Source organism: Trichosurus vulpecula, chromosome 5 (genome assembly GCF_011100635.1).
Source record: "Trichosurus vulpecula isolate mTriVul1 chromosome 5, mTriVul1.pri, whole genome shotgun sequence".
Classification (NCBI taxonomy): domain Eukaryota; kingdom Metazoa; phylum Chordata; class Mammalia; order Diprotodontia; family Phalangeridae; genus Trichosurus; species Trichosurus vulpecula.
In genome coordinates, this window is record NC_050577.1 from 148,682,970 (window position 1) to 148,707,931 (window position 24,962).

General features: G+C 37.8%; 1 protein-coding gene across 1 annotated transcript in view; it reads left to right on the top strand.

The window, feature by feature from the left end:
* SRPK2 (SRSF protein kinase 2) overlaps positions 1–24,962 on the top strand; it is a 281,169-nt gene that overhangs the window by 235,897 nt on the left and 20,310 nt on the right. Inside the window, 5 exon segments of the mRNA XM_036759032.1 lie at positions 5,619–5,719; positions 5,817–5,924; positions 16,082–16,151; positions 16,836–16,928; positions 17,390–17,482. Of these exon segments, the coding sequence (XP_036614927.1) occupies positions 5,619–5,719; positions 5,817–5,924; positions 16,082–16,151; positions 16,836–16,928; positions 17,390–17,482 (465 nt within the window).

A 24,962-nucleotide genomic window follows, 5' to 3' on the forward strand; every position in this document is an offset into this window, starting at 1 on the left:
AAATCCCAGGTCTGCTGCTTTTAGTACTTGTGTGACCTTGGGCAAATCCCCATCACCGCTCTGGTTCTCAGTTTCCTCATTTGTAAATTGAAGAGGATGGACAAGATAATTTCTATGGTTATAGCTCTAGAGTCTAAAATCTATGATCATTGCTATTATTTTACAGAGAGTAACAATTGAACATAACCTCAAGTGTATAGCTAAGGTCACAATCATCTGTAATAACAGGGAAATAGATAACAATCATCAGATGTGAAGATTTGGCTGAATTGGGATCTACACTGTTAAAGAGGTTCCCATATTAATGAAGTCATGAATACACTGAAGTATGTAGAAAATAAATGAAATCTCCAGGTTATTGAGGAAGAAAGAAAAAAATACCTAAGCACATGATAAAGTCAGTAGCTTCAGCTTCTTTCTTCATCAGATGATTTCACTGGAATTCTTCAGGAATTGCAGAATTCACTACTTTTTTCATTTTCTCTCTCTGCCCATCTCTGATGAAGGAGCTTATTTTGGGATCACATCACCAGTGGGGGTCTGTTTCTTCAGATTAAGTTACTTTAACCTGCCTTACTTGGCAAGAAGATAAACATATGATACTGAGTCTTCAGGGAGATTTACACATTATTTTTTAGACTGTAAGCCACCGTTCAGTGCATTCATCATATATTTATGATTGGATTTGAACCCTGGTTCTGCTGCTTATCACCTATTTGGCCTGGGGCAGCCAGTCCATCAATTAGTCTTTTAATTCCTCTGGACTTCAATTTCTTCATTTATAAAAGCAGGAGGTTGAGCTAAATGGTCTGTGAGATCTCTTCTTGCTTTCAGGCTATGATCTATGGATATGAACATATATCAATAGCCATCATATTCCAACTTCTAATCATGGCTGCAATTCAAGAATCACATGCGCTCAACAAAACTATTCTGCTAATAATAATAATAAATGTTTGAATGTATAGTTCACATACATTTGCTTATTAATTAAACAAATATTTAACACATCTGTTGTTTGTAGAGCCCTATACTTAATGTATAGTTCACATACATTTGCTTATTAATTAAACAAATATTTAACACATCTGTTGTTTGTAGAGCACTATACTTAATATGTAGAAAAGATGGAATTTAGACAGACATGGTTCCTGCCTAATGGAACTTAATGATTAAGGAGTAGGAATGACTTGCAAACCCAGATAACTATAATACACACCACTGGAGAGCTTTGTAAGATAAGGGAGAATTAGGACAAATTTTATAGAAGTCTTATTTGAGTTGCCCTCTGAAAGATGGCTAGCAGCCCAACAAGATGAGAAGGTGAATGAGAAAGCAGATTAGGCATAAAGAACAGCATTAGCAAAGGCATAGAAGTAGGAGATTATAAAATAGCGTTGGAGTGTGGAAGGTAGGCCAGTTTGAGTGGAGCACAGAATATGACTCATATATGAGGGAAGTCTGGAAAAATAGTATGAGACTACAAATTATACATTAAATGCTAGGCAAAGGAATTTGAAATTTCTTCAGGAGACTGTAGGGAGCTACTGGAGATTTTTGGGCAATGAGTACATGATAGTGGAGCACTTACTCCCTTATAGTCTCTTCTCTTTCTGGAACCACAGAGGTCACCTTCCCTTCATTGCTAGCACTTCACACACTCCCCTCTAATCAATCCCCTGCTTCCCTTCTCACCTTTTATGTTCCCTGTTCATGTTGTAATGTCTGACAAAAAAGTATTGATACACTTGTAGGCAAGTTGTTGCTAGGTTCTGCTCTGTCCCTTCATTGTTACCTTTACCGAATTTCTACCTTCACCTCTGTCTCCTTGGAGTACATTTAGAAAAATAGTTTATTACTGGTTCCTTTTGTCACTGTTGCTGTCCTTGCCTACTGCATTTATCCATTCCTCCTGTATTTCTGTTGTTTGGGATATTTGCAAAGCAAATCTCTTACATTATGATTTTCTTTCTTAAAAAAAGTTTCAAATTTTTTCTTTTGAACATCGATCTTTTTTTTCATGTATGGTTAAACTCAGATTTGCTGAAGAGGTCATTCTGGGCTGCATCCTGAACTCTATTGATTTTTGGAACTCCTTATTTCATTTGCTCCTCCTTTTTCTAGTGGCTATAGAATAATCTTGCATTATTCGAATATCTTTTCCTTTGTATTTGAAAGTGTTTCTCCTGATAATTTGCGGAATTTATTGTTTGTGAGTTGCGTGGTAAAACTGAACCATCTTGTGTCTTGAAATTTGCAGCCTTTTTATTTTTCTGGAGGCAGTCTATGAATTCTTTCAATCAGAATTTTGTTTTCTATGTTTAGTGCTAAGCAATTTTCTTCTATAATTTCCTTCATTATGATATTAAGGTTTTTTGTCTTATCATGCTTTTCTGGAAGACCTATCATCCTTAGGTAGTCTCTGTTCGGACTATCTTCAAAATCGCGATGTTTTGTTTGCAAAAGTGAACATATTTTCTCTTAACATTCTTGTTTTTGCCCCTCTTCTTCTAGGTTGTCCTTTACTTATATGAATTTGTATCCCCAATCTGTTATTCTTGCTCTTTTTTCTTTGGTGGAGTTTGCCATTGCCTATTCGAGTTTTTTTATTCTGCTTATTTTTGCTGTGTAGGCCATTTAATTCTGTTTTCATTGTTATCATTTCTCTTTTAAACCACTCAGGAACAGCATCATATTCCAGAGGGCTGTCTCATCAAGTGTTGGATAATTTTCCTTTGTTTTTCATTCACAGATACTTGAAGTAGTTTAATACATCTGGATGTCATATTTCCTTCTGTTGTTACTGTTTTTCCTTTTGATTTTATGTTCAAGGTCTTTGAATGTTTTTCCTGAAATCTTCAGTAATTTAGTGCCCTTCTGCCCTTATTTTTCTTATCACTTATAAACTCTCTCCCTTCTGATTGTGGTTTTCTTGGGAGCGGGATCTCAAAGTATCTCTGCCTCCTCCCATACTGCACAATTTATAGTTCACCAAACCTAGATCTCTGCCCCTTCTGACTTGGATGGTCAGAACTGGCCCCAGTGCTATATTCACTCCTTTCCTTAGGCTTGGTGGAGTACTGCATAGAATACACACACTGAGAAATCTTCCACAACCTGGAGCTGGAGTCTCTATAGCACTGGGAAAAGGGAGGGAGAACTCTGGTGTGGGAATGAGTTTTATAAGCCAGTGTCTAGTCCTTGGGTCTGCTATTGCAGCCTTGCTGCAGGTAGCATAGTAGGTGGGAGAGGAGTGCTTACAGAGATAAGGATCAGTAAACCAGTTCTTGACTTGTTTGTTTGTTTGTTTAACTTTCTTTTGGAATCTGGGTGTCCTAGTCCTGAAGTTGCTTTGTCTTTGGAGCACAATTTCTGTTTTGAAGAGGTTTAAGAGCTTATGGAAATCAGAGAAATTGTTTAGTTTTTTATCTTGTTGCTTATATGATCAAGAAGAAGATGGTCTAATTTACCAATGATCTCTTAATTGCCAAATCTAATGACTTTTTCCTCGATCCACATTTTTCTTGATCTTTCTGTAGCCTTTGATGCTATTATTAATCACTTTTTTCTCCTGGATATTCTTTCTAAGTTCTGATACTGCTCTCTCCTGGTTCTCCTCCTGTCTGTCTGAGTGCTCTTACTCAGTCTCCTGTTTTTGATCTTCATCCATGTCATTCTCACTAATCCTCTTTACTTTCTTCCTTGGTAATCTCAGCTCCAGTAGCTTCAATTATCATCCTGATGCATATGATTCTCAAATCTATACCTTTAAGCCCTAGTCTCTTTCCTGACCTCTAGTCTGCGTTTACCAACTGCCTCTTCTTTGACTGAACATATTTAACATGTTCAAATCGAACATGTCCTAAACTGAACTTAGTATCTTTCCCCGTATTTCAAATTTCCCCATTACCATTGAGGGCACTCTTAGCTTTCCTCTTATTCTGGCCATTCACCCTCAAATCTTCACTCTCATTTACCTCACATCTCCAATCTGTTTTCAAATTTTTGTCTTTACATATACAGAGATATGTCCTTTTCACTAAAACACCAGCCAGCCCTATCAGAACCTCATTACCTCATACCTCTATGACTGTCTAGCATTCTGGTTGGTCTCCCTGCCTCATATCTCCTTACCACTGCAGCCCATCCCTCCCTCCTGTCATAATGACCTTTTTAAATTGCAGGATCAAATATCAAATCTGTTTTGCATATAAAGCCCTTTACAATTTAAACCCTTCTTTATTTTGCAGTCTTTTTGCTTTTTATTCCTCTACGTTTACCCTGTGATCCACTGACACTGACTGACCATGTTCTCCTCACATGGGAAACTCCATCTTCAAATTCTGTTCCTTTCTACTGCCTGTTCTTACCTGCCTGGAATATTCTCCCCTATTCCTTTTAAGCTTTGCTAGCTTCCCTTAAGCCTCAGCTCAAATCTCATCTCCTACTTGAGCCCTTTTCTCCTTTTCCTCCCCCACTGCTAGAGTCTTTCTATAGTTATCTTCCATTTACATGGTATATGTTTTGTATGTATACTTTTTTCTTGTTGTCTTTCTAATTAAAATGTTAGTTCCTCAAAGTCAGGGACTTTTCTTTTGTATCCCTTGTGCTTAGTACAGTGGCTGGCACTTAATAATTACCTGTTAACTGACCGACAGAGCAAGATTAGGACAAATGATAATGAATTTAGCTTTGACAATGTTGCATTTTAATAATTAGTGAGATATCTGGGTAAAAATAATTCTGTGAGTAGTTGTCAGTGTGGATGTGTGTTAGGGGAAGGCCAGGGCTGAGTCTTTTTGGAAATGATGGTTGAAGTTACTGAAAACCTACTTTTAAATTTCATGAATCAGAATGTCCTTCTGTAGTGTTTCTAGAGAATGGTTATCGTCTAATGAAATCTTGAATAAGTGCTAGTTTTCAGTGAAACAAAAGGGTCTTTTTTACATGGGGTTCTCAATCTCTAATAAGTAAGATTCTCTTTTTGTTCTGTAAAAAGCCATTCAGAAATCTATATTGAAAAAGCCTAGGTTGTCTACTGTTGCTTCCTGAACTCTTGAGTATTCAGATCACGATAGGGGTTGGAAGTAAGGAAATCACAATGTTATATCATATCTTTTATCCCAGTATCTCAAAGTTCCTCATTGTCAACTAATTTGATATCATACCACTAAGGTAAGGGAAATAAACCATGCCTATATATGATATCACTATCAGTGGTATCTTACAAAGCAAGTGCTGTACCTAATAATTTTTTTTTGCTGATTTCTTGAGGAATTAACCCCTTGGTTTATAGATTTGGAGTAGAACATGTAGAAGGAAGCTTATCCTGTCTACAAGAGTACACACTGAATCAGCATTCTGATCAAAGATCTCACACCAACTTCTTCACCTTCACTGGGGAAAAATCAGAAGTATAGCAAGCTCCTACATTGTGACCAAATGGTATAGTGATCTCAGTGGATATTCTAAAACAGGACTGATCAGAGTGTTTAATATTTCCATTTCCTAGAGCATCCCCAACCTTCTCTGAATTTAGATTGGTTAGAAATGAAAATTTTATTCGGACACTGAAAATGGCTTGTCACAATTACTGTCTTACAATTTGCTTATGCCAGCAAAAACCCGGGCTGCTGACTTGTTGGTGAATCCCCTGGATCCAAGGAATGCAGATAAAATTAGAGTTAAAATTGCTGATCTGGGAAATGCCTGCTGGGTGGTAAGTAGGGAGTATCTCTTTTAACGTATTTTTATGACTGTTGCTTGTTTAGAATTTTTATTTTTTAACATCTTTAATGCTGCTCCTTCCATTCCAGCACAAGCACTTCACAGAAGATATTCAGACTCGTCAGTATAGATCCATAGAAGTTTTAATAGGAGCTGGTTACAGTACACCTGCTGATATTTGGAGTACGGCATGTATGGTAAGAACACACTTTACCATTCTCAGTGTCCAGAGTTTAGTAATTCATTTGATTGAGATCGTTAAAGATATAGCTTCCCATTTGTAATGGCAGTGTCCCACAGATTGCAGGCGAATTTTGTTATCTTAAGGGATCTTATATATTGGAACAGGATATTAAGGGAAAATGAGAAATATTCTTTCTTTAGACTCACATTTACAGAGCAATTGATGATGTGCCTCAATTGAGGGAATTCATTCCCACATTGATAAATTTATAGATTGAGTCCAAAGAATATCATAACTCTCTCTGCTATCTTGTATCTTGTATGATATTTGTCTGTCTTGCTTTCCATTAAGTTAGAATAGATTTACTACCATCCCTCCAACACCACTTCCAAACTCCATTTTGACAAATGTTAACACTGTTGTTATTTGTGGACTGTGGCATAATTTGACATTTCATGGTCCTGAGCAAGAACTTTGTGGTCTGTCTTTTTGTCTGTCATCATGCTGCTTTCCTTTAAAGATTATTTTGTGTCTACCCAAAGGAAGATACCTTTTTTGCAGGGCATATTTGTCAAGGACTTCATATTATCATTGATTGTGATAGATTATGTCTAAAGACTGTACTCCTTCAGTAATTAATAACCATTTCAATTCATATTGGCTGCTGAAGAGCTGTAAGGATTAAAATTTTCTGTTATCACCATCCAAAGTCTACACTAAAAACTGTAACTTGGGCACAAGTGATACCTTACTGAGTTATCTTTTTTACATTAAGGTTTAGAAATAAGGATTTACTTTGAGGATTCGGGGAAAATGAAGCCGTGCTTTCTTTTCGTTTGTTGGATTAAAAAAAATAATATGGAGCATTATACAAATTCCTCAACCTGCCATTTAATACTCTCTGTGATTTGGCTCCAGTCTTGCTCCACGAACAATTCATATTGCTCTCTTACATGAATGGATGGATGAATAAATGAATAAATAAAAGACCATCTACTAAGTGTTTATGACATGCCAGATACTATTCTAAGCACTGAGGATTTAGACATTTAAAGGGATACTTCCTGCCTCATCCATTTCTAAACCCTAGCTCTGAATTACTGCCGGCACCCTCCTTCTTCATTCCTGTTCATGTGCTGGTAAATGCTTCAAGTCACACAATTATGCTTAATGGACCTACTGTAAATTTGTTATCTAATCTCAACTGCTGCTGTGCAACAATCTTTTTTACTCTTTTATGATAGACTCCCTGTTACACACTTTAGAACTTCTATCCTAAACCTTCTCTTCTTTCATCCAGCTACCTGTATCTCTCTTTCCTCCCCTCTTTCAGGAGACGAATTCACCTCATACTTTACTAAGCATATTGAGGCTCTTTATTGTAAGTTTCTTCTTTTCCCCATTTAGTGCACCCTCAACATCATCTACTATTTTCTTGAACTCTTTTTCTTTAGTCTTAGATTAAAAGATGGGCCTTTGTCTTTTTACGACTGACCTTTCTGCTTGTGCTTATGATCCTATCCCCTCTTGTTTCCTCCAAGTACTTGCCCTTTTATTCATCCCCTCTCCTAATTTCAGTTTCCCTTTATCTCCTTGCTCATTTGCTACTGTGCACAAATCTTCCTACGTCTCCCTCAACCTGAAAAAGTCTTCACTTGACCCTGCTGTCTTTTCAAGCTGCAAGCCTATATGTCTCCTCCCTTTGGCAGCCAACTCAAAGAAAGAGCTATTTGTACCTTATTGCCTCTACTTCTTCCTCCCCTGTTCACTTGCGTTAACCCTTTACAAACTAGCTTGTGATCCCACACTCTATGGAAACTGCAATTTCCAGGATTACCAACAATCTCCGTTGCTAAATCCTTTGATATTTTCACTGTCAATGTTTCTTGATTTCTGTTCAATGTTTGACAGTTTTGATCACCCCCTTCTTCTGGATACATTATCTTGTACTTGGATTTTCATGTCTTTGTTCTCTCTTGGTATGTGTGACCATTCCTTCTAGCCTTCTTTACTCCTTGGTGATTCTTATCCCTTTCCTATTGTATCAGTGTATCCTTGGACTTTATCCTAGGTTTTCTTTCTTTTTATATCTTTCAGTGACCTCATCAGCTCCCATTACTTTTACATCTATGTATCCAGTTCTCATTTCTCTTCTCGGCTCTAGTCCTACATCCCCAACTGTGTTCCAGATATTACCACTTAGATATCCTTTAGGCATCTCAAACTCATCATGTTTAAATTAGAAATCGTTATCTTTCTCCTGTCCACCCCCTTCTTGACATGTCTATTTCTATTGAGAGAATCACTATCCTTATAGTTATCTAGGTTTGTAACATCAGTCTTCACTCTCCCTTTTCCTCCCTCTCCCATATCCAGTAAGTTATGAGTCTTATCAATTCTATCCTCATAAGATGCTTTTTCATATGTCTGGATGTATCCAGTCATTTGGCACCATCCCAGTTCAAGCTCTCATCACCTCTCAAGTAGACTATAACATCCTTATTGATCTTTCTTCTCTAATCTATCATCCAGAGAGCCTTGAAATTGCTGCTCTTAATGCATAGTTGTGGCCATGTCCATCTCCTACCAAAGCATTTTCAGTGGTTTCCAATGCCTTTAGGTTAAATTTAGACTCTTCTTTTTGTTGTTTATAGCACTTCACAGAAAGATAGATCCTAACCTATAGCTCCAGGCTGTTACTCCTCTTCACAAATTGTACCTTCCAGCCATACTGGCCCATTTGTTGCTCCTGCTTTACAGTATTCCATTTCCCAACCATGTGGTTTGCGTTCCTGTGCTTAAAATGTGGTATCTCCTTACTTCTTCCCTGTGAAATTCCTATTTCCCTTAAGCTTCCTACATCAAACTTTTTCTTATCCTCTGAAATTTCTATTTATTTACTTGTGTATATTTTATTTTTATCATATACATATTATTCCCCACTCTGCTGAGCAGAGTATAAGATCCTTGGGGGCAAGGAATGTTTCTTATATTTGTATCTTTGAGACCTTGGATTTTCATGTCTTTGCTCTCTCCTGGATATATCTGACCATTCCTTCTAGGCTTCTTTACTCCTTTATGATTCATATCCCTTTCCTGTCACGTAGGTGCTTAATGAATGCTCATTGAATTAAATTGAATATCTTAATTGATATGATTTGTTTCTACCAGTTGTTGGATTAGGATCTCACATTTGAAGTACCAACTTTTTTTTGTTTGGTATATTTTTATTTATTTCTTTAAACATTTCCCAATTACATACAATTTTTTAAGTCTTTAAAATCATGAGTTCCATATTCTCTCCTCTTTTCCTGCCCTTTCCCTCTTCTCAAGAAGCCAAGCAACCTGACACCAACTATACATGTAAAGTCATGAAAAACATACCTTCAATCCAGCCACCCTGCAACAAGAAACACAGATTAAAAAAAAAAAAAGAAAGAAAAAACAAATTGAAAATGCATGCCCCGATCTGCATTCAGAGTTTACCAGTTCCCTCTCTTTTTTCCCTCTGTTTACCAGCATTCCCCCATCATGCATTCCCTGGAATTGTCCTAGACCACCTTTCCAGTCAGAGTAGCCAACACAGCCATTCAACCTCCTACTTCCATCACTATGTAAAACATTCTCCTGGCTCTTAGCTCTGTACACCCCACTTTTCATGAGTTCATATAAGTCTTCTGAAACCATCCTGCCCAATCTGATAGGTGTGAGGTGGTACTGTAGAGTTGTTTTAATTTGCATATCTCTAATCAGTAGTGATATAGAGCATTTTTTCATGTGATTATTGATAACTTTGGTTTCTTCTGAAAACTGCCTGTTCATGTCCTTTACAATTTATCAACTGGGGAATGGTCCAATAAATTTGGTTCATTCCCTTTATCGGAGAAAATTGTTGTAAAGATTTTTTTTACCCAGTTTTCTATTTTCCTTCCCATCTTGGCTGCATTAGTTTTGTTTATGCAAAAGCTTTTTAATTATGTATAATCAAAATTATCCATTTTACTTCCTTTGATCCTCTCTGTCTCTTGTTTGGTTATAAACTCCTCCCTTATCCATAGGTCTGACAAGGACATTTTTCTATCCCCCCCCCTAATTTACTTATTATATCACCCTTTATATCTAAATCATGTACCCATATTGATCTTATCTTGGTATCTGGTGTGAAATGTTGGTCTCTACCTAGTTTCTGCCAAATTGCTTTCCAGTTTCCTTAGTAATTTGTGTCAGCAATTGAATTCCATCCCCAAAGTTTGAATCTTTAGGTTTATTAAACACTAGATTACTATGGTAATTTACTACTGTGTATTTTGTGCCTAATCTATTCCACTGATTTACCACTCTATTTCTTAGCCAGTACCAGATTGTTTTGATGATTATTGCTTTGTAATATAGTTGGAAATGTGGTACTACTAGGCAATTTACATTTTTTTGAGACTTTGATTGTAGCTGTTTTATTTCATTGTCTTCTGAGTTTTTGTCTTGATTTTCCTTTTTACCCTAGTAGACTTTTATGGTCAGGTTCTTTTTTTGTTGTTTGCTCATTTTACCACTCTGTTTCTTGATTTTGAGCTTTATGTTAAAGTTTTGCTGTCTTCCTGGTGGGGAGGGGGGGCAGGGAAGAGAGGGGCACTATCTCTAGTTTCAGGCTTTTTCCACACAGCTTTTTTTCCAGAGCTGGTTCTGGGGGTTTGGGAGTTTTCGGTGCCTCCACAGTACTGTGATCTAGGGAGAGATATAGTCACTGTTCTCCTGGTCTATAATCTGGTCTTTACCCTAGAAAGTTCCCTGATCCCTACTGTACTGTTCCTTAGGGTCCCTGATCACTTGGGACCAGAAGTGATACTGCTCCTCAAAACCCCTGCTCTGTTGGTACTGAAAGTGATACTGTTTCTCAAGGCTTCTGCTTCCCTTGTGACCAAAAGCAGTATTGCCCCTCAGGGCTCTCTCCCTCTTTACTGAAAGTATTTCTCCCCACCCTTGAACTATGACCTAGAACTGGCTAGAGGCAATGGACTTGCCAAATGACATCTGGTCCTACATTCAGTGCTAGCACAGAGGTCCCCTGTAATCTCTTTCTGCCAGATTGCCAGGTCCCCTTACTGTCTCTGGTTTGAGCGCTCCTGAAGCTGCTGGTGCTTCTGTCTCCACCACCTAGTCCCACCACTGATGTTTCATCCACTTGGACTTTGGGCCAGCCTCTACCCCAGTGTCACAAATCTCTCTTTCCAACCTCCTAAGTTGTCTTGTGATGAAAAAATGTCTCACCCTGACTTTTTTTTTTGACTCTGCCACTCCAGAATTTTATTTGAGGTGTTATTTTAAAGTTGTTTGGAGGAGTATGTTGGGAGAGCTCAGCTTAGTGCTTCTGGTACTCCTCTGTCTTGGCTACAGCCCTTGAAGTCTTCCCAGCTCTTGCTAAAATTTATTCATGGTCTAAAAATTGGGTAATTTTTGATGCATGCTTTTATATAAGCTAGTATACTTCAAAATATATGATAGGGATTATTTTTTCCCCATTTAATCAAGTTTTTCTCCAGATTTATGAGTCCATCTTTTATGACATTATACCTATGATTTCCATACCTCTCAGTCTCTATTCTTGAGAGTCTTTCCATTCTAAAGACTTCTCCTTTGCCATTCTGTGCCCATATCCTCTTGGGTTATTATCATACGTGCACATCCAGGTTTTTAGAAACTGAAGAAAAATATATGAGTTGTATAAACAAATTGGCAACAGAAATGTCATGGTGAATTATTTCTTGGAAGTTCTAATTTATAATAACAAAAAAAGCTGTAATCCTACTGAAGAAATCTCCACTATCATTTGCTTTTAGAAATTACTATGGTATATTGAAAGGAATGGAAGAATACACTTCATTCATTCATTTGTTTATTTATTCAAGAGAGACAGATAGTGATGATGGTGATGATGAGGGTGGTGGTGGTGATAACGTCATCTGCTGGTGAAGATAGGAAGAGAATTCACAGTCCAATGAGGGAGACAGTATGCTTGCAACTATGTACAAACAAAATATATAAAGGATAATTTGGAGATAGTTTCCAAAGGAAGACACTAAAATGAAAGCAGACTGGAAAAAGCTTCTTACAGAAGGTGGGACTTCAGCTGAGACTTGAAGGAGGCCAGGAGGTAGATATGAGGAGAGAGAGTTCCTGTCATGGGGGACAGCCAGGGAAAAGGTTTGATCAGGAGCTGGAGTGTTGTGTACAAAGACCAAAGGAAGCCAGTGTCATTGGATTGGAAAGTAAAAAGGGAGTAAAATATAAGAAGGCTGGAAAGCTAGGAAGAGATTATGAAGGTTGTGAAGAACTTTAAAAACAAAACAGAGGATATTATATTTGATCCTGGAGATGATAGGGAGCCACTGGAGTTTACTGAGTGTAAAGGAGTGTCATGGTCAGACTTTAGAAGGTCAATTGGACAACTGAGTGGAAGATGGATTGTTATAGAAGGGAGATGGATCCTGGCCCTTAACTGAGAATATGCACAGGGCTGTGTCCCAGCCCTTCTTCTCCCTCTATACTCTTTCTCTTAGTTAACATTAGTTCCTGTAGGTTTAATTATCATTTCTATGCAGATGATTGGGGCGGGGGGGGGGGGGGGGGGGGGGGAGGGAACGGGGGCGGGGCATGTCTCCAGTGTAGTCTTTCCCTTGACCTTTAGTCCTGTATTACTAGTTGTCTGTTGGACATTTCAAACTTTTCCAAAGACATTTAAAACTCAGTGTCTAAAATTGAATTATTTCCTCCCAAACAATCCCTTCTTCGAAACTTCCCAATATCTGTCAAAGGTTCTGCCATCTTTTCATTCACCTAGGTGTGTAACCTCAACATTATCTTTGAATTCTCACTTTCTCTCACCCCCCCATATCCATTCATTTGCCAGATCTTGTTGTTTCTACCTTTACAATGTCTCTCAAATCCAACATGTTTTCTCTAGTCACAGCTATTTAGTACCTTAGTTCAGGTTCTCCTCACCTCTTGCTTAGGTTATTGTAACAGTTTCCTAATTGGTCTCCTTGCCTCAAATGTCTTACCACTCTAATCCATCCTACACACTGCTGCTAAATTAATTTTCCTTAAAGATATCTCCAACCATGTACTCAGTCAACTCTGGTAGCTTCCCATTTCCTCTAGAAATCTCCTGTTTAGATTTTAAATGCCTACACATCCTGGCCTCAGTCTCTCTCTGCAGCCTCACTGAATGTTCCTTTTCTCCCACACTCTTAGATTCAGTCAGATTGTTCTTCTCATAGTTTCTCTCAGTCTACTCCATCACTCACGTTTCCATGCCTTTACATTGTCTCGTCCTCGTGCTTGAAAGGGACTTTCTTCTTACCTCCTCCTTACAGGCTCCCTCTCTCCTTCTACCTGAATCCTTTACTGTTTCCTGCCCTTCGCCCCCTCAGCTTCAAGTGCCCTTCCTCCACACTATCTTGTATGAGACCACTTTGTATTTACTTGTAATTGTTCACTTTATGTTTATGGTATGTATATTGTATGTATACACATACATATATATACACACATGTACAATGCCAGGCATGTAATAGATACTTAATAAATACTTATTGGTTGATTAAGTCATTTGAAAAGAGTTTAGTGCCTGGGATTTAGTACTTGTTTTCTTATTTCCAAGCTTAGCCCTATATTAGTCTTTGTATTGTAGTCTCTCCTATGAAGAACAAGATAGTTCAGTAGAAAGTAAAGCTCACGCATTGTTATGGAAACTGGGAATTTCCCTTTCTTGCCCTATTTGTACCAAATGAATGTTCTTTTTGACTTAAAAGGAAACATTATGTCTATAAGTGCTTCATTGTTATCTTACTGAAGGGCATTCCTAAGTAGATGCTCTATTGACTCCCAGCGCACACTTTTTGATATGTTGGAGCTAAAGTAAAGAAATGTGCTGCCAAAGTCACCCTTTTAGCCAGATGTGTCTGTTCCTTAAAGGTATCTTTTACGAGCACTAAGATGTTATTTGCCAATGCTTACGGTCACGTAGGTCATCTGGTCCCTCCTTCACCCATCAGCTATATTCTCATTTGGCTTAGAGAGGACAGGCCTGTGCTTGTGGTAAGATGCTGCTTATCAGGAAGTTACAAAGATTGTGCTTTGTTTGTTATTGCCCATCATCCCTTGAGCCTTCATCATAACATGAGAGCTGCCTTACAACAAAATAAAAGCCTATGAACTATTATATAAAAATATTTGGGGGGCAGCTAGGTGGTGCAGTGAGGAGAGCACCAGGCCTGGAGTCAGGAGGACCTGAGTTCAAATGTGGCCTCAGACACTTGACACATGTACTAGCTGTGTGACCTTGGGCAAGTCACTTAACCCCAATTGCCCTGCCAAAAAGCAAAAAAAAAAAAAATTGCATTTATGAAGTTAGTGTTAATCAGTTCCTCCTTTTGGGTTCCTAACCCTCTCCCCCACCTCTGCGTGTTACACTCTACACCTAGAGCTAGCTTTTGGGCAGAGGTCTTTTTATGGCATAAGAAATGCAAATGCTCAGTAACTGTGACATACTGATGCTGGTGACAGCGATAAACTTGCCTCTGTAAGCAAAGGAGTAGTTACTATGTCCTTGACCACCTCTCAATGTAAAACATGGTCAGTTCAAAATGTGGGAAGGGGGGAAAACACCTAGGGATAAAGGTTTAATTATCTGGTGCTTTTGTAGATGAGAAACAAATGTAGAGGGGGAGAAGAAACCCAGGGATGCAGGGATCCCAAACCAAAGTTCCCAGGAAGGGGCTGCCTGGAATGAATTCACGGACACAAGCATTCTTTAAGTCAAGGAGGCAAAGATTTATTGCACTTTTTCAGCGGGCAAGAGTTCTTAGAGAACCTGCAACCGTACAGAGGTGCAGGGGGAATCTTTATAGAAGCTAATAGGGGATTAAGGTGGGGGGACAGGTCAGTTAGGTGTTTGGGAGTGGGATTAGGGAGTGGTTTAGGGCGTGTTCAAGGAGTGGTTAGTTCTTACAGGAACACGCACATTTAGTATCTACTGAGCAGGCATATTACCCAGAGTTCTCTAGGAAATAGCCCACAGGGAGGTTACTAGGGGTGTGATCTTTACTGTGAAACGTAACTGAGTTCACTATTGGTTGGGCTAAAGGGGAATAGTTTCTCATCTAGTGTTTTGTTAGACAAAATACTATCTCTAAGATACATGTTAGGGCAGTGAATAGTAAATATGGTTATGACTCAGTGTTCAGTCAATTATCAGCATCCGGAATTCAGTCTGTAGTTGCACATAGTTGCTTACTGAGGAAGAAGCAGGGATAAGATGGGTCATGCTGCCCTTTAGCTAGAGATAGCCAGGGATAGAATGTTTTGGGAACAAGATGTGTTTATGAGAACTGGATGTGCTTTGGAATTGGGGTTCAGGCACAGGCACCCAAGCAGAGGCTGTTAGGATTTAGGGGCCAACCACAAACACCTCATCACTTTTATAACAAGGAATCAACATTTGTTTTATTGTGTTTTCAGTAAGTTCATTCTTACTGAGACTGTAGATCTTGAGCCTCTATGGGTAAAGTAAAGAAAACCAGGATCCACTACCTTCTGTCCAGTATGGGTGTGTCACATAACCATCCTACAACATTTGTGTGGTTGCTTTTGCTTAGGAAAAGGGAGGGAGGTAGGTGCTCCCTCTTAATCATGTGAAGGGTATATTTAGGTATGTATATGTAGAGTCTATATCAGGTTGCATGAGGTCTTAGGGAGGGGAGAGGTGAGGGAAGGGGAAGAAAATTTGGAACTCAAAATCTTATGGAAGTGAATGTTGAAAACTAAAAATTAATTAAAAAAATAAAATATATTTAGGTAGTGAGGGAGGCTTTTGATACCAGGTAGCAGGTATAGTGACCCACTGATTTACTCACTTAACTCAGTGACACCACCTCAATTTTACTTTTTGCAAAATGATAATGCTTACTACATTTCTCCTTCAGTAAGGAGCAATGACATTTTACAAACATTTAGGGGTTTTTGGCTGAGGGGGAAAAAATCTAGTGCTAAGTCCCTAAGAAACTACTTGGTTTGATTCATACCTTGATAAAATATACTGCCCTTTCTGTGTAAGGACCAGTTTGATAACTCATTGTAACATCTTTTTGAATTATGTCATCTGTTGTGTTCTAGGCATTTGAGCTTGCAACTGGAGATTATTTGTTTGAACCACATTCGGGTGAAGACTATTCCAGAGATGAAGGTGAGCTTCTCTTGTTCATGAAGACTTAAGCTCGGCATGGTTCTCTTTCTGAGCTATATAATTCCTAGAGAGTGATTTTGTCCATAAACAAGCTATACCTTGGTTTCCAAATATAAATTGAGATTTTTTCCTTTTAGTTTTAAGCCACATCAGTAGCAGGAGATGGGCAGACCCCATCCAGCAGTCACAGGCAGCTTACTTAAGAGCAGACTGAAGGAACTAAGCTCTTCTCCCTGTAAGACTTGCATATGAGTGAGATTTGACTGAGAAATAACAAATTGTATTAGTTGTGAAGCCCCACACATTTGAGCTTTGCTTTATTCCTCTTTATTTGTATTGATGTGGTAATATAGAGCTACTGATTTGTGTACTCTTTAAAATAGTTGATAACTGTTTACAAACAAGTAATTCATGCTTGAATTTTCATTGGTAAAACTGTCCATTTCCTTGCTTATTTGCCTGTGATGCCTATGGCATTGGTAACCTGGGCATCATTCACTGTTAATGCTACTAATGATGCCAGACCTCTGCCAGTCCTAGAAACTACTGCATGGATTTGCTGCAAACGTTGTTGATTTGACTCTGTTTTAAATTTTTTACTAATTCTGTTTTCTTATTTTTATCCCATCTCTCCCTCTGACCCCTCCCCCCTCCCCTGTATCCTTTTTTTTCTCTCCTTCATAGACCATATAGCACACATCATAGAGCTTCTAGGCAGTATCCCAAGGCACTTTGCTCTGTCTGGAAAATATTCTCGGGAATTCTTCAATCGCAGAGGTAGTACCTCTTCTTTTTGAAAGGTGCCACGATGCAGACAGAAATGGAATGGAAACTGCTGGTTGTAGCCTACCTATACTGCTTAAAAGAGGTGGGGGGGTAGTGGACATTGCCCCAGATTGAAAAATCAATTCCAGCAGAATTTATATTCTGATCAGAAAGGTGATATGAAGGACTGCTGCTTTAAATACCATTGTAGTCATCTTTTTCAAAAAATTATTATATTCTCAGCAAAATCTAGCACTCATATTCTTCTTCAGTGCTACCTCTTTTGTGCTTCTTCTTCTCAGCCCTGCCTTCTAAATTTGACAGACACAGGGGATACCTTTGACTCCTGGCAGTTAGTGCATTTCAAAATCAGTCTGTTTCTGTCTGTACCAGGCCAGTGTTAGTGTGTGCATGCAATGTACTGATTAAACTGTTGTATGTTTCTGTTTTGCTGGCAATGTTCTCCAATGCAGATCACATAGCATTGATCATTGAACTGCTGGGGAAAATCCCTCGAAAATACGCTATGTTGGGGAAATATTCCAAGGAGTTTTTCACCAAAAAAGGTAACGGTATTTATGCAATGCTAATTTTCAGCATAATTCCATACCAAAAGGAGAAACTATACATAAGTATTTGGAGAATAGAACTCTGGAAATTCATGGTAATGAACTTGCAGACCAGAAATAAAACTTTACACAGCAGTTTTTATAGTTTGGAGATTTGGTAAGAAAACAGTATCCTACCTCCACGTCAGCTATTTATGAACAAGCCAGAGAGTATGCTGGAGTGACAGCTGTGTGTTTTGGGAAATATTGAGCAACATTCTTTTTGTGTTTAGACCTGAATAAAAACAGATGATGAGATGTTTAGAAACCAGACATTTTAAGCCGTGGGCAATGAAAAAAAGAACAAGGACTCATCAGTTGGGCAAATTTAATTAATAACCTTGAAATGCTAGTGAGAATGCAGAGGAGCAGATTCACACATTCCGTGCTCTTGTAATTGTAAATCTCTTGGGCCAGCACTCTAGTAGTTCACAACAAAAGTTACAGAAGTACATGTACCTTCTCATTTTTGAAATAATTCCATCGCTGAGATTATGCCATAGCAGCATTATGTACAATCACAAAACAAAACTGGAAGCAACCTAAATGTCCACAAAAAGAGGAATAGTCAAATAAATTGGGGAACAATAATTAATGTTCTACTGTAATGCAATAAAGATAAATATAGAGACATCTGAAAATGCCTTAAGAAATAATAATAATGGAAAAAGCAGAGGCAGAGAAAGAGTGCACGTTAACTTTGACTACATAAAAGAGAAAGTGAATGGGAATGAATCGACAAATAAAGAATCCTGAGAGAGAAATGTAGAAGAAAGGATTGAAAATGTGTGGCATTTTATGTGTTGAAACTCATATTTAAGTAAAAATAGTTGTAAGAAAAAAAGGCATACACAGGAAGAAAGAACTCATCCTCCAGCTCTGTAACACATAGGGGAGAGATATGACTACACCTGAGCCACCCTGCTTCTGGTAATCAGGCAAAATGGAGAGAGCCTCTTTCCTGGTGACTCATATTTACTGGAAGCCCCAAACCTCTCAGAGTCAAAGCCAACAGAGGGCCTGTACCAGTGGGACTTCAGGAGCAAAGTTGATATTCCACATACAGTGTGTCTTCTGGATCTGTGACATTCTCTGCCATTTGGAGATGAAGATCTAAAACTGGCCCAAAGTATGAATTCATTCTGGCCTGGGGAACCTGATCACCAGATATTTATTGCCCTGGATACCTGACTTAATTTCCTTTCTGAATCAACCACGTCTTCCCTGGATTTTGGAGAGAAAGAGAGTGAGACCACCTTTCATCATCTCAGGAACTTGGAGTGAGTCCCACTCAGTTATACCTGAAAGGGAATGTGATATACAGGAAAGAATGCTGGAATCAAGGTCAGCAGAAACCTGGGTTCAAATCCCATTTTTCAGCACAGTGACTGTGTGATTATGGCAAGTGACAGCCTCTTGAGTCTCAGTTTCCTCATTTCAAAAACAAGGTTAATACTGTTAAACCTGTAATACCTCCTGTACAGTCCTGTTGTGTGAGTCAAATGAGATGATGTATATAAAGCACTTTGGCCAGACCTTAAAGTGCTTTACAAATGGTGGTGGTGGTGGTGGTGGTGATGGTGATGAAGAAGATGATGAAGATGACAATGATGACAGTGTTGATCTCATTCTCATCTTTTTGTTGAAACTTAGATAGAAATAGTCCTAGTCTAAAAAGTTGCCTTCCTCCTCCTACTCTTTTATAATTAGTACTAGGGGTACTGTTGCCCAGGTGGTTAAAATAACTACACTTTGTAACTTAATAAAAGGATTTGGATATATGCTTACTGGCAGAATTTTTGGGATTACTCCCACAGCAAGCAGAATGAGAGACATGATATATCCTCATCCTTTCTCTACATGGTTTTGTGTTTTTTTTTGCTAGACTTTTTGTGTTTTAAAAGTTTTCCATACGGGGCAGCTAGGTGGTGCAGTCAGTAGAGCACCGGCCCTGGAGTCAGGAGGACCTGGGTTCAAATCCGGCCTCAGACACTTGACACATGTACTAGCTGTGTGACCTTGGGCAAGTCACTTGACCCCAATTGCCCTGCCAAAAAAAAAGCAAAAAAAAAAAAAAAGTTTTCCATTCCATTTAGTTTTGAGATTATGAATATTTGGTATGTTGTACTTGGTAAAATATTTTTATGATTTAATATTATGTTTATGGTGACAGTTTGATCTGTGATAATATTAAAATTCTAGTACATTTCATTTGTTGAATCCTCTAGGGTAGTTTGAGGGTCTGTATTTGTCTTTTTATTCAGGATAGTGAGCTTTGGATATCCAATTCTGGCTACCTAATCTTGTCTTTCTAAGTATTTTATTTGATCCTATATTATTAGACCTGGAACAATACTCTGCAGTTCCCATTTGTTTATACAATGCACTTTGATCATTAAGGTCAGATTCCTTACTTGGCTTATAATCCCCTACCCTCCCCCTTGTCCTTATACTCAGCATTTCAGTGCAATTTGGATACTCCCTTGAATATCTTAGTCTCTCCATGCATCAGTTCCTTCCTACTTCCATAGCTTCTTTATTTTTCCTCCATTGCATACTGTTGATCTTTCCACTTAACCTTATATCTTCTATGTATCACCCACAATTGTTCTAACTACATCATCCAGAACAATGAACTCTCTCTGCTCATAACCTATCCGTTCATCTTTACCTCTGCCTTACTCTTCCTGAACCTCTTTTTAATTTTCTCTACTGACATTAGTTCCTCTGTGCCCTTCCTGTTCTCCTAGTCTCTTACCCCTTCCCTGGACTCACTTTTCTTCCATCACATAATTAACACTCTGATCAGTTCAACTATATACACTTTCTCCTGATTTTGATTCCCTTGTCTTTGATGGATCATTAAATTAACCTTTCATGGATAATGCCTTAGTAAACCCCAGCCTTGGTTTGTCCCCACCATGTGTGTTCTCCGTTCCTGCTTACAAATACATGAACACTGAAAAAAAGTCACAGGCACACTGACTGGGCCCAGTTGCAGCTGTTTGCACATCTGCACAGCAAACAATTTTCTTCCTTTACTAACTATTCTCTTCCAACAGTAGCTGTACTATCTTCTCCTCAAATCTGCCCCTTCTTACTTCTTTCTTGGAAGAGAACATTGTCTCCTACTTTACTGAAGAAATCAAGGCAATATATTGTGAATTCTTTATCCTCCCTCCTTCCAGATCTAAAAATCACTTATTATCCCCGATCTTCCATCCTTATTCTATCTTGTGAAGAAAAAGTAGTCATTCTCCTAATCAAGGTCAACCTCTGCCATTCTGCTTTGGGAGCTTACCTCCCCATTTACTCATGTATTTGCACTTTCCTATCTACTGCCTCCTTATCTGCTCTGCAAACAGCTTTGGTGCCATCTACTTCTTGAAGCTTTCTCTGTTTATCCTAATTAGTGCTCTCTTCCTCAGTTATATCTTACATCATGTATAATAGGGTATGATTTCCTCTAGTAGAATGTAAGCTCTTGGATGGCCAGGACCATTTCCCATTTTATCTTTGTATTGCCAGTGTTTAACACGGTACCTTGCACACACTAGGCATTTAATTAGTTTTATTGAATTGTTTGGACCATAGGTATATTCATTGCTGTTTCTCTCTCTCTCTTTCACCCTTCCTTCCTCTCTCCTTTCTTCTTTCTTCCTCTCTCTTCCCTACCCCCCACTTTAAGTATGGTTTTTTAAAAGTGGCTTGTAAAACCCATGTGACCGACAAAATTGTATCCTACTTTCCTCATTAGTTTATGTGATTATTTCATAGAATCATAGGGTTTTAGAATTGAAGGAACCAGATTCCCCCCCTTCATCTACCATCCCAAATTTAGAAGCAGAGACACAGAAAGGTGATTAAGTAGCCCAACACCACATAAGTAATAAGTAGTAGAGCTGAGATTTGAACTCTTAGACTTCAAATTCAGTGGATTTCTAATATATCATGTTGTTTCTCATTCTGAAATATTTTTACTTTAATTTTAAATTTTCTGATTAGTCTTTATTTGACAGTGGGGAAGCAGCATGACTTAGTGTCCGTAGTACCACTGGATCTGGAGTTAAGAAAGACATGCATTTGAATCCCCTCTTAGGTAGGACACTCTGGGATGCCAGGGCAAGCCACTTAACGTCTCTAAGCTTCAAGTTTGTTCATCTGTAAAATGGGGATAATTATAGCACTTGCCTCTCAGAATTATTATGAAGATCAAATGAAATAATGTGTGTAAAGCATTTTATAAACCTTAAATTGTTATATAGATGTTGTCAATAATAATAATAATAATAATAATAAACAGTGGTTTCCAGCTTCACGTTTTTTACCCAGTTCTGACCTAATAATACCCAGTTACAATCTGTAAAGGAACATTTACATGCACCAAGGGAGCACTAGAATATAAGTTCCTTAAAGTCAGGGACTTTTTTACTTCTGTAATTGTATCCCTAAAATATAAGAGGTGCTTAATAAATGTTTGATTGAGCTTTTTAGAAGATGGGAAGTACTGTGTTAAAGTGGAAAGAACCCTGCATTTGAAATCAATGGCTCTGTGTTCTTAGGCAAGTCATTCATCTTTCTGGGCCTCAGTTTCCTCACCTGTGATGTCAGGGACTGGATTAGCTAACCTAGTCTAAATCCATGATCCTGTGAATCTCATCACATAAATAATTTTGTTAAGAATACTTTTGTAATACAGATAATTTTTTCTTTTAGTCAGGGTTTTGTCCTACATGGATTTTTATAAAAATCCAAAGACATGTGAGCCACCTGTCTTGATGTAGATGGGTCCCTAAAGGACTTCTTGCCACCACTGCTTTGAATAACTTTGTAGAATACAGTAAAAATATGTTGTGTTTTCAGGGCTATAGCTATAACATGAAGATTTGTTCTACATTAGCCATAGCTCTTTTTCCACATTCTGTGAGGATGTTCACTTAGCTGATTCTGTTTCATAAACTATGGAAATCTGTGAATTCTAGGTGATTGGTTTTCTTGGACTAACTTGGAAAACAAAAGTGAATGAAGATGTTAACACAAATTATGACTTATTTCTCTAGGGCATTATTAGAAATGTAGGGAAGGAACAGAGGAAGAAACAGAATCTTACCACTCTCTGAGTATACATTAATAATACTTAAACTTTCTGGTGTATGGATCGTTTAAGATAAAAGACAAGATAAAAGATAGCCTAGTCACCTAGCTGCTCTCAAATACTTTTACTTGCTAGAATAACAAAATTGCCCTTACAGAACAAAAGCTACTTCTCAAAACAGTCATCAAAAAGAACTCTTCTTGATGGTTAGTGAAGTGAGGCAGTGTGAGGTAATGGAACCCAGAAACTATGGGTTTGAATTCCCCCCTCAGACACTTACCCAGCTGTGTGATACTAGACAAGTCATTTAACCTCCATGCCCCTCAATTTCCTCATGTAAAAGATAAAGAGATTAGATTCATTAAACTCTAAGGTCACTTTCAGATTCAAACATATGATTCTGTGATGTGTATTTATTTAAACAATAATGATTTTCATTATGACTTAGTTGTATGTGCTAATTAAGATTTATTAAATGTTACCAATTCACATTGGAACCTAAAGTATATAAATTGTCCATTTTTATCATCATTACAAATTAGAGACCAATCCTTAACTCTGAAAGCCTTCAAAAATAATTTGCTAAAAACAGCTGATACTGAAGAAAGGAGTGTACAAAAAATTATAGACTTTTGTGATTTTGGAGAAAAAAAATGAGTTTGGTATTTTATTCAGAATAAATAATAGACTAAATGTACAATAGTGAATGTTTTTAAAAAATCTATCCTGTCTCTGTTCTGATGACAAATCTGTTTTTCTTAATGGTTCACCAGAAGAGAGCTGAGAAATGATATTGTGATGTCAACCTCAGTTAATTCCAACTTCGTTGAAACAGGACACCATTTTATATATATTGTGAATGGCAAATATGTTGGACAGTGCTGGTTGTAAGTAATAGAGAACAAATTTCACTGTGTCCGTAACATTAAAAAGGGTTGTCTGTAAATCCAAAAGCAAAGGAAGATTATTTCTTATGACAAAATCTGAAGATTTTGGAATGATAGGCATTTGAAGGTTATATTTTAGGGATGTCTGTCTTTGAAATAAGAATTTGCATTTTACAATAACCATCTCAATACAGTGTTTTTTCCCCCAGCATTTCATTTGTTCTAGAGCTCCAAGAAAATAAAGAACAGACGTTTAAAAAGGCTGTTTATCCACTTAACTGACATTTAAGAGTAATTATGGGTTGAAATTTTTGAAAGGCTTTCTCTGAAATTTTGTGCATATTCTTCTGTCCTTTTAGAAATTAGCTGTCCTTTCTACTACAAATGTACTACTATTGAGGGAAAAGTAAAAGAGGTCCTTTGTACATGAAGAACCTAAAGGAAAAATTTAGCTAAGAAGTTTTAAAGTAAAACACTTTGAAAATTTGTAAACTCTTAAAGTCCCAACTTTGGAAGGAATTCTCAGAATCCACCTAATCTAACCCATGCCTTATCAAAAATCCCTTCAGCACTTTCACCAAGTAGTCATTCAACCTTTGGTTGAAAATTTTAGTTAGGGATAATACTCTGTTCTTTGAAGTAGCCCTTATTACATCTTATTCCCCTTGGAGAGCTGTAATTTTTTGGAAGCTTTTTTACATCAAACCTAAGTCTGCCTCCTGGCAATTTCTAAATATTGCTCCTGGTTTGCCTTCTGGATCCAAGTATAACAGTCTAAATTCCTCTTCCACAATATGGCCTTTCAAATGCTTGATGGCCAGCTACCATGATCTTCCTAAATTTTCTCTTATCCAAACTCAACATTCTCAGGTTCTTTCACTTGATCCCTGTGTGGCATATGTTTTGTTGAAATGAACCCATGACCCTTGAAATAAGAGTTTATTGAAAAGAGGAAAATAGGAACACCCAGATGCCTCCAGGATGCATGTAGGTAGAGACTACAAAAGAGACGAGAAATGCACAATGGCTCTCTTTTTTTATATTGGTAACAGATTAGTGACTTCTATAGGGATCTAAAAATAACTTGTGTATAATACAACTGTTTCTCAGAGGTTGTTTCAATATAACTTTTTTCAGAACGTGTAAATACAACTCTCTCAGAACTATCATCCTGGTTGTTTGTTTGTTGGTAAGCTTATCATGAACTAGGTACATCTATAACATTGGCTTAATGTTGGTGGAATGATCTGTTTAGATTTGGTTCCAGGACATGTACTTATTCTTGGCAAGAACTAAGGAACTAAAACCATATTCTGGTTACATAATTTAGTATATCATTATATAATATAATTTAACCTACTTAAGACTGTGCTGTATTACAATTTAACCTTCACTTGTCCATGTAGACTCTCCCTTTTGATATCATTTTAAGGTATCACATACTTAAGAGAATTCT